The sequence below is a fragment of the Mus musculus genome, chromosome 15, assembly GCF_000001635.26.
Source record: "Mus musculus strain C57BL/6J chromosome 15, GRCm38.p6 C57BL/6J".
Classification (NCBI taxonomy): domain Eukaryota; kingdom Metazoa; phylum Chordata; class Mammalia; order Rodentia; family Muridae; genus Mus; species Mus musculus.
Window position 1 is genome coordinate 11,899,577 of NC_000081.6, and position 10,448 is coordinate 11,910,024.

The following is a 10,448-nucleotide window of genomic DNA, read 5'->3' on the forward strand; positions in this document are numbered from 1 at the left end:
TAGCATCCCTCTTCTCTCAAGGAGCTCCCATTTGTCCCAGCAAGAGGGAAAGTAACAAATTATCTCATTGATGAATCTAGAAGAGCAGGAGAAGTATGCTAGGTTCTTTCTTGAGTATGAGCCTCGTGCTGCATACTGAAAGTGTGATCACAAAATTAAAAATGTGACATAGGAGCTGGGGGATTGGCTCAGTGCTTAAGAGCACTTCTTGTTATTGCAAAGAACCCAGGTTCAATTCCCAGCACCCACATGGAGGCTCATCACCTCAGGCATACATGTAATACACAGACATACAATCAGGCAAAAAACTCATACACATAAAATAATAGAAATAAATCTAGAAAGAAAATTGATGCAGTAGTAACTTTGGAGAGCAGGCAAAGGGCATTTTTCTTAAAGAGGACAAAAGGGGGGGCAAAAAATGTAAAGAATCAGCCAGATGGTCTGACATCAAGTTTAAAATATACACTAAATATTAAGGAAATAAAATCACCAAAGAAATAATTCAAGAAACTTTCTTAGAGCTAAAAGACATGGGTTTCTGATACACCCCACAGACCCAAAGAAGTTAAACAAGAAGAAAGGCCCAAGTGAGGATGCTTGAATCCCACTTAGAAGGGAGAACAAAACAGTCACGGGTTGCAGACAGAGGGAGGGGCCTGGGTGGAAGAGGGGAAGGGGAGGGGGAAAAGGGGGACAGGATCAGGTATGGGGAGAGACAGGAGAGAGGACCAAAGGGCCAAGAGAATGAGTGGAAATCTGCAGCTGCTGGGGGAGGAGGGGGAAGGGGGAATCTCTAGAAAGTTCCAGAGACCTGGGAAGGGACAGGCTCTCACGACTTAATGTGGATGACCTTAGCTGAAATGCACAGCAGTAGGGATATGGAACCTGAAGAGACCACCTCTATTAGCTAAACAGGACCCCCAGTGGAGGGATGAGAACACCAACTCACCTACAAAATGTTCGACCCAAAATTAAAAGAAATGCAGGGGCAAAAATGGAGCAGACTGAAGGAATGGCTGAGCAGTTGACTGGCCCAACTAGGGATCTATCCCATGAATGGGCACAAATCCCTGACTCTATTACTGATGCTATGTTGTGCAGACAGGGGCCTGGCATGGCTGTGCCAGCAGCTGACTGAGACAGATACAGATACTCACAGCCAACCACTGGACTCAGGTCCAGGACCCCTATGGAAGAGTTAGGAGAAGGAATCTCTTTCAAAAGTGGATGTCTCTATTCCTATACTACAAAGTAACAAATACCATTTACAAAATACAGACCATACGCTTATTTCTGCTATTCAAAAGCTCTATCCATTCCAGAGACCCTTGTAATTTCTACACTGTGGCAGGTAGCACTTCTCCTCCCCAGTACTGTATGCTAGGGAGGTTGGTGAGGGTTCTTTGCTTTAAAATTCTGCTTACCAATTATTTGGTCATTTAGACCAGAGTATTAAAAGCAAGTTGTTCTTGTATTCATTAAATATTTCTATCTTTTTGGTCACTCTCCAGGCCCAAATACATAACATAGCAATAACTAAAAGAATACAACTAGTTTTTATACAAAACAATTTGTGTAGGTTACTTCTACTTTTGCATCTTAGAAAACGCATAAACACAACAACATAACCTTTCTCTAATTAAAAAAATGTATTTCTGACTTTTTATAGTATATATGTATCATTTCCTGTGATGTATCAAGATCAGTAGGCAATTATATAAATAAATCCAGTACTAAATACAAAGTATTTGTCTGTTGCTTGTTTGTTTGTATTTTAGGACAGGGCACATTCTATAGCCCTGGTTGGTCTTGAACTCACAAGTCTTTCATGTCAGCTTCCTGGATGCTGGGATTCCAAGCATGTGCCACCACGCCCATCTAAGATCATATGTATGTATGTATGCATATATGCATGCATGTATGTATGTATGTATGTATGTAGGTATGTCTGCCACAGGTGTCTATTTCCTAAAGTATTTGTAGAACCCCTTTAGTACATGAGATAGACCAATCCTGAATGTAAAAGGTTACCATAGCTTCGCTACCTGCCTAAGGAGTCATCTTCTCTAGTTTTATGTGGGATTTCTGGGGAAAAAATAATATTTCTCTTACAACTCAAAGGTTTATCTGTAATTAAAAACAGAAATTGATGTTAAAAAGACTTAAATATTCAAAAAGCACTTTCCAGTATTCTCTGCCCACCCCATGTATATAAAAATTGGTCACCATCTTATAATAACCAGGATGCACAGCCAAGCCATCCCTTGTGAAATCTCATCTACTGCTCCCTAGTTCTCAAGGCTGCCTGATGCTGGCTGGCTGGCTCTTGGGAAACTCTCTATTGCCCTCATGCCGGGTAGTTGAAATTTGACTCTGTGTTATCATCTTAGCTGCTAATATAAATGCATGCTGTGAGATCAATGTTATTAAATCACACATACTCAGGTGTATCTTTTGATTATATTAGACTTTTTAAGTTTTTCAATTGACTTAGCTGACAAGCCCCCTAGGAGATAAGAATAATTTGGGGGAGGACTTGGGGAAGTGTTTGTTCAGTTTTTCTTTCTAAAGGGCATTATGTAACCAAAAGAAAACGTAATCACATTATTGGGAAGGCCACAGGTCACACTTTACCAGTGAAGATATTCAGATATCCTTAATTTGATTTTAAAGTTGAAATGTTCTTTCCAAACATATTTGGGGGGTGGGAGGGACTCTCTAAAGCACGCCCTGGCTCATAAAGGTAGAAGATGCTCTGTGACAGAAACGCTTTCAGATACATCCCTATTGGGAGAATCAAATGTAAAATCTCCACATCAGAATAGCAGTTGGAAGAGGCCTGATTCTCATCGAGCTCCTTGTTCCACGTTCAGTGCCTTGCAAGGCAGAAAGGCTGAGTCCAGAGGTGTGGTCTTCTCTGCCTAAAGCTCTTCCCAGGACATGGCTTCCCCTTCTGGGTGAAGGTGATTATTATCGAATATAGCACAACGCCCGCTACAATGAACCCACACATTTACTGTGTGGGTCTGGCGCTGTTTCAAAGAATTCTGGTCACTTAGTTCATTAAACCCTTCCAGCATCCCCAAGATGTGGCTGTGCAGGAAGCCCACTTTACCTGAAGAAGATGGGGTACAGTTTAACAGCCCCGGATCCTGACAGCTAGCAAGTGGCTGAGCCACAAACTCCCCTGAAACCATATACTAAACCCCCACTACTTAATGCGTTGAGCAGCCACGATGAGGTGGAGACTCAGCGCCCTGAGATCTCCCAACTTTCTCTACAAAGAGTAAGAAATTGAAAGAAGGGCAGCCTGGAATTTTTTATTTATATTTCAGAAAATTCGCCTTATTGTTGCTGACACAGATTTTAGAGAAAGAATCATAAGATCATAATAATTTCACCTATAAAATACACACACACCAGACTAACAAGCTTGCACTGCTAAATTGAACGAGAAATGAGCGCTAGGAGATCTAAAATAAGCCTGACTATTTAAAAATAAAGAACGCAGGCTGTAGTCCTTTTAAACCGAAACACACCTGCCCCAACCCCACCCCAACCCCCAGCCCACTCTCACAGTGTGGCCCTCCCCCATCACGGTTCTAAGAGCACTGTGCGGCTCAAGGGCCCAACAGCGGAACTGACAGATCTGCCAGGCCTCTCACCCTAGGCCACTGTACCAAGGTCACCGCCTTTCTAGGTTCAGCAAGGCAATGACCAGAATTTGCAAAGCTCGGATGGATCTAGCCAGGCGTGAGGACACGCCCCCATTCCCAGCCTGCCCTGGGAAGTCTCCAGCTTTTAGTTAAGGCTCTGGAAGCCCAGAACTGAAGAAGTAACAGTACCCAGGACCGCGAGAGGCTGCAGTAGCCGGAGGACTGGGAGTGGGGGGAGAAAGTAGATGTGGGTTTCTCGCCCAACAGGGGCAAATCTGCCACCATAGGACAGAACTTTCCTTTTACATAACCAACGCCCTGCCTGCGCACCTAACAGTGATTCTGCGCAGACAGCCTGGAGTTCTTAGGTCGAAACTTGTCCTGTCTGCACTGTCTACAACACCTTGAAGTTAGAGTAGAGAGCGGGGAGGGGCAGTTGTGGCCCCACTCTTGAAGCTTTTTCTGCCCACCTCACCTGTTCTGAGCCTGCAAGCTTAGTGTTCCGCTGTCCCGCCACAGCCAGGCCCAGGTCCCCAGCATTCGTGCGACCAACACTGGGCAAACTAGGTGCCTGGCTTAGCTCGGCCCCTCCTAGGTCTCACCAGGATAGCACCTCCGAACGAACATCGGAAGCTTTGCGGTGTGGGGTCATAGGGGGAGGGTAATACCGCGGACATTCTGGGCGCCTGCGCACCAAGGGGAAACAAAGGCGAGATTTCTCCAATGTGTGAGCCCCAACCGGGACGTCCGGACTCATGCCCTATGCTGGGATTCGGCTCCTTCCTCTATCTACACGACAGAAACCTGGGCAGCTGCGGAGAATTCCCACGCTCCCCGTAGCCATGATCCCATTCCCCAGTACCAAATTCTCTGTCTAGTTTGGCTACTGTTCCAAACCCTCAGCGACTTGCGGAGAAAGGGCCGGGCAGGGGACCCGTGGGAAGGAAGCTCGGCGCACGATCCTCCGGCGCGCTCCGCCCAAGCCCAGCTCTGCGCGCGCTTTCAGAGGCTTCGAAGCCCAAAGCTCCCGGGGGAAGTGAGAGTCGCCTGAATTCAGACACGGCGACGCACTTCTGGTGCTTGTATCGAAGCTTGTAAGACACTAGAAAGGGCATGGAAGGAATCTAAAAGGAAGGCTTTAAAAAGAGACCTAGGGTCAGTGGAAAGAGCAGCCAGGGGAGCCAGGAGATGCGTCCCAACCCCCAGCTAGTCAAGAAGCTGCGAGACTGCTGGGGCGTCCCCAGACGCTGTGGCCCTGCCAGGGGGCGCGCGACTGCAATGGACAGAGTAGGGAATTCCTGGAACTCACGGGACTCCGGAGCTGTCGAAGAGGGGGAAAACCCTTGGTGTTTAGCCACACCTGTCATACCTGGGATGGCGCTAGCAAGCGGCTCAGACGTTCCCTCGACTGGCCAGATCCACCTCCCCGAGACTGTGTAGGCACACCCCTTCCACCGCGATGGGCTATCCTCCACCCGTCCCTGGATCAGGCAGCTCACACTTGGACAAGCCCCCGCGCGACCTCCACGGGTCCTTGGGTTACGGGGAAGGGTGGGGTCTGCAGAAGATTGACTTGGTGGGGTTTGGGGGAGAGCCACTGAGAACCGCTGAGTCAGAGCCAAGGACCCCCCTGGTCCCGCTCCCGCTCACCTCGCTCGCTGCCTTGGATGTAGCGCACTATGTCGTCCAGGTCCAAGTCTTTGGTCTCGTCGAAATTGTAGGCAGACGTGTGCAACCCCTCCTCCTGAAAAACCTCGTGGACCCCCTCGAGGGTGAAATAACAGTTCCTCTCGAGTTTGTCGTCGCTGTAGACCAGGGCTGCACGGCTCCAGTGGTGGTGGCGAAACAGAGCGAGCATCATCTCTCCCATCTTGGCGTAGGCAGGCGCCACGCGCGTGAGGTGCGAGTATTCCGTGTCCTTGTGCTGGAAACCGGCGGCCAGCGCTCCTGCGGACAGCATCGGCAGGTCCCAGTGAGACGCCAGCCGAGCCACCGGCGCCGCCGCGTACTCGCACACGGGCCCCAGGATGAGATCCGGCTTGGCGCCGCGCGCCGCCGCCACGCGGTCCACAAGACTGAAGAGCGCGCGGTTGCCGCAGTCCGAGTCTTCGTAGGCCACCTGGAAGCGAGTGCCTGGCGGCAGCAGCTTCCTCCCGGTGCCATTGCCCTCCACGCTACGCAGCGCGTACTCGATGGCCGGCCTCACCCGGGCCAGCGAGAACAAGTACGAATCGTCCCGGGGCAATAGAACAAGCACCTCGATCTTTTGAGCCGCCAGCGCCTCTCTCGCCCGGCGCCTGCTGCCTGGCCGGGTGTCCCCGGCGCCGCTGCTCGCGCCGCCAGCCAGCAGCACCCGGGCCAGCAGCACGCACGCCGAGAAAGTGAACAGCAGCAAGGACCGCATCGTGTTGCCAGCAAGCGCTCGCCCTGGCCGCCGGCTCGCCCTCTGCCCCCCACCCACCCTGCCCTTTTCCTCCCAGCTCTTTTCTTTCCTCTGTCCCTGCGCCCCCTTGGGCGCTCCAAGAAAACAGAATACCCCCTTCAGTAACTCGCCAAAAGATAGGAAGATTCCTCTACAATGTCCCTAGGTTTAAAAAATAAAAAAAAAAATTTTAAAGCAAAGAAAGAAAGAAAAAAGTTCACAGAATGTAAACCTGTGCGTCTGTAATATACATATAGACTTATTATCAATATATATATTCTCCCTCCCTTTGCACATAGGCTATTTGGCTTAGAGGTGGCTTCTTATTTGGGCGTTGCTAAGGTTGCGTTTGAAGGCCTTATTTGTAAAAGAAAAAAAAAAGTTAAACTTGTCCAAGTGCTTGTAATTGACGGTGCACCTCCTTCGCGTTTGATCCCATTGATTCGCGCGGCTTTCTGGATCCATAGCCGGGGTTTAAATAGCGTGGCAGCGGCGCAGCGCGTTACCACACATGGCGCGCCGAGGCCGGGCTTGTCTCTGCAACGGGTGGGGTGGGTGGGGGTGGGGCGGGGTGGGGGCTGGGCTGGGGGAGCCTCTCATTAACATTCTTACATCAGGGCTCCTCCCCGCACCCCTGGCCTACTCGCGGTTGCCGGGTCCCTAAGCCCCACTAGTTGCCGGTGCTCAGATTTGGCCCAAAGCCGCAACCGCCCACGTCTACACCCGCGGGAGACCTCGCGGCACAGCGTTACTCTAAGGTCCCCGCCTCTCCCTGGCTCCGCTTTCTCCAACCCCAGGATTAAAAAAAAAAAAAAAAAAAAAAGTGTATATATGTTTGAAAGAAATGAGTGCGCGCACATACACAAAGCACACACTCATACACACACACTGCAAAAACGAAGGGGAAATGTTTCTCCAAATTGGTGGCTTCCTTGCAAAACTCCATAGACTCTCACCTCTTTTCTTGATCTGGCCACGTTCTGTCTGGGTGCGCCCAGTCCTGTCCCGCACCTGACCTTTCTGGTCCCTGGAGCAAGGTCGGGGAACAAGGAACAAGGTCCTGGTGCAGGAAAATTCATTTGCAGAGCTGGTAAGCCCATCTGGCCTGCACGGTGTCGCACCGCTCCTTCCCCCACCCGGCGTGGGTGCCCTCCTCCCTCTGGGCTGCTGGGACACGCTAGAATCACAGTGGGCGCAGCGTCACCGTGTCCCAGTGCGCAGCCCCTCCGCGGGGTCACTGAGACCAGAAAAGCGAAACTTGTTGCTTCCGATGTTGGATAAATGATTCCGCTCCAGGAAGTGTCGCGGAGCTTGAAAAGCATCACCCTAAGGTACTATTTGCTAAACCAGGCAACTAAAAGGGACTCCCGCTTCCCGGCCCCCCAGATCTTCCCCCAGAGAATCTTTAAGTACCTAAAAAGCAGTCTGCCAACCCCAGCGCTTCTGTTCCAGGATGCCCGATAGTCTAGGATGCCCAGAAAGGTCCTGCCCGGTAGACCCAGTCTTTCCACTGGTCACAGCTACCACAGCGATGCAGACGGAGTGGAAAGGATTGTGGAGAAGTCTCAGACCAGAGAGGCGCGTCTCTGAACCGAGCAGCTGCGCAGGTCCAGAGGGCCCTGCACCCTCTTTTCGTGGTCACGCAGCAAAGACATTTACGGCGAGAACAGGCTGTATTACACAAGGTAGTTCTGACACCAAAGTCTTGCAAATTAAAGTTAATTTAAAATGTTTCTAAATGTTCTTTCATTTGGCTGGGCGTCAGTGTGTGCTCCAATCTTAACTTAAACTTACGCCCTCTTTCGGCAGGATCTTGAACGCGATTCTTCACCCGCTGCCCCAGGCTGCTGCTGTTAAGTCATAGTTATTTCTTCTTCTTTTCTTCTTCTTCTTCTTCTTCTTCTTCTTCTTCTTCTTCTTCTTCTTCTTCTTCTTCTTCTTCTTCTTCTTCTTCTTCTTCTTCTTCTTCTTCTTCTTTTTCTTTCTTCTCTTCTCTTCTCCTTCTCCTCCTTCCTTTTCTCCTTCTCCTTCTCCTTCTCCTTCTCCTTCTCTTCTTTTTTTTTAATAGTTACGAGCCCCCTAAAATGTCCTTGCTCTCATTTGTGACTATGAAGTGATAAATCGAGGTGTTCGAGGACATGGCAAATCCAGGCATCAGTGACTAACAGCCCTCTCTCCATCACCCTCTCTAGCAGTGGAAAAAAAAAAAAAAAAAAACTGCAATCGAAGGTAACTTCATACCGGGTGCCGGTTAGATTTCAGTTGGACAGTGATCCCTAAGCCTTCGCTGTAAGTAGGGGCTTCTAAATCCTAGGTGAGCTTTTGTTTATTTAATTAGAACTGCTAACCAGTTCTAAGAGAGGTGGATATATAAATTTGAATTCTGAAGAGTTATCCACGTACGTTGGAAACTGACATTTAGCACTTCGCAGCAATTAAATCCTTCCTGAACACTTGGGAGAGCAAACATTTGTTTATAGAGTCATCGTTATTTAAGAAAAAAATAAACAGCTAAATCCTGGATTCCGAGGGTCTTAGTGGATTTCAACTGGTTGCCAGGAGACGTGAAGGACGGAGCCGGTTTCCTATTACTACCCGGTATGCCCTGTGTCTGGGGAACACCAGCCAACAGCGGTATGATTCTGCAGTGTACCATGTGGGCTCACTGGAAGAGTCTGGGATTTCAGGGGCACCGGGTATGGAGTGCCTCTCGCATCTCTGGCGCTGCCCAGCCTCGCTCTTGGGTCAACAGCAGGGCAGTGCACTTACGTTATGGCTAGCACCCTGGCCTCCCTGTGGCCTTTGGGTAGAAGCACTCAGCTTCCAGCCTGTTGTTAAAGAGCACAGACAACAGGAAATGGTGGATCAGTCCAGAAACAGAGGGGAGGGGAACACAGGGTTGCTGTCCGCGTGCATGTTCAACACATCCTTGCAGATTCCAACTGAACAGATGCTGAGATTTTTTTTAAAAGGTCTTCCAGTGCCAACAGTGCAAGATTATTAACAGTAACAAGTCTATTGTGCTCTTGGGAGGTTTGTGTTTACTTATTCTGGGTGTTAGGAGGATCTGTTTACTTTCCATCAGAGTTCTTTGGGCAACCAGCTAAAACTACCATGTATAACTATCACATAGTTCTGCCATCTTAGTCCAGAAAAAAATGAACTGTGACCCAAAGAATGTACAAGTTACATTTATTTTTTTAAAGATTTATTTATTAAGTTATTTATTATAAGTTCACTGTAGCTGACTTCAGACACACCAGAAGAGGGTGTCAGATATCATTATGGATGGCTGTGAGCCACCATGGGATTTGAACTCAGAGCCTTTGGAAGAACAGTCAGTGCCCTTACCCACTGAGCCATCTCACCAGCCCCTACAAGTTGCATTTAAACAGCTCTTTGTCTCCTGAGGATATTTACTGTTGGAAAAGGTCACCTACAATACTATGTAAAATAGGGTTGGTAACCAAGCAGATTGTCACTGTCAATCATATTCTGTGTATCACATTTTTAACTGGGCCTGGTGACACAAACTACTCAGGAGGATATCAAAGGCTGCCTGGGCTGCAGAATAACACAAGGCCAGCCTGGGTGATTTAATTTTACAAGGTCCCATCACCAATAAAAGGTAAAAAAGAAAGCTGGAGATGGGAGTTACTTGGCTAAGATAAATTCAATGCAATGTAACACACACACACACACAAACACTGGCACGCACCATCTTATAATATCTTAGCAATATGTTTTTAGGCTTTCCAGAACAGTAAAACTGAACACCACTTGATAAAGATAACTTTTGTAACATTTTTTATCATAAATGTTAGTAAAATAGGAAAGAAAAGGGATAAGTAGAAACAGTCTTGCGTTCAGGTTTTACATACTGTTCCTTTCAACTCCAAACAAAAAAACAAAAACCTAATCACTGAAATTGGGGAAGGGCCATGTTTTTCACATTCAGAATTCAGTTATCAACTTCGATTGTCAAAGAAAACAAAGGAATAAAATTAGCTAGCTGAAAGCCTAAACATATTAATGTTAAATGCGATATTACAGAAACTCATAGACGTTTTAAAAGATTTAGAAATGTTTTCATCAATATCCAAGAACTATTTTGTTTCTAGTTCTGTCAGTGAGTTTTGTGTCCAGGTATTTTTTTTGGCCACAGCCCCACAGTATGGAGAAGTTATGTGTCATTTCAAAGAATGATTCTTTGAAATGTACTTTTAAAATGTCTGGGGCATTTTTCTCCACAATCCCCCTGCCTCAGAACCCTGGCCTGAAACTCGTGAAGTGAGGGTCCTTGCAGATTTTCCAAGGTCCTTCCATCTTGTCCAGCCAATCCCGAGGTCACACTGAAGACTACCACA

General features: G+C 48.0%; 1 protein-coding gene and 1 long non-coding RNA gene across 9 annotated transcripts in view; one reads left to right on the plus strand and one right to left on the minus strand.

The window, feature by feature from the left end:
* Npr3 (natriuretic peptide receptor 3) overlaps positions 1-8,261 on the minus strand; it is a 67,942-nt gene extending 59,681 nt beyond the window's left edge. For 2 of the 8 annotated variants that reach the window (NM_001039181.1, NM_008728.2), the window contains exon 1: positions 5,310-6,098. In NM_001039181.1, coding sequence (NP_001034270.1) covers positions 5,310-6,063 — 754 coding nt within the window. In that variant the 5' untranslated portion in view covers positions 6,064-6,098. Of the gene's footprint in view, positions 1-4,134; positions 4,395-5,028; positions 5,109-5,309; positions 6,099-7,037; positions 7,142-7,494 lie in introns of those variants that run through there. The other 6 variants (NM_001286395.1, XM_006520028.2, XM_030248376.1 and 3 more) reach the window with 6 other exon arrangements.
* Positions 6,949-7,814, plus strand: Gm5144 (predicted gene 5144). The gene is made up of 2 exons (NR_131059.1): positions 6,949-7,412; positions 7,534-7,814. It is a non-coding gene; the product is annotated as a predicted gene 5144 (long non-coding RNA).
* Positions 8,262-10,448: the final 2,187 nt, after the last annotated feature.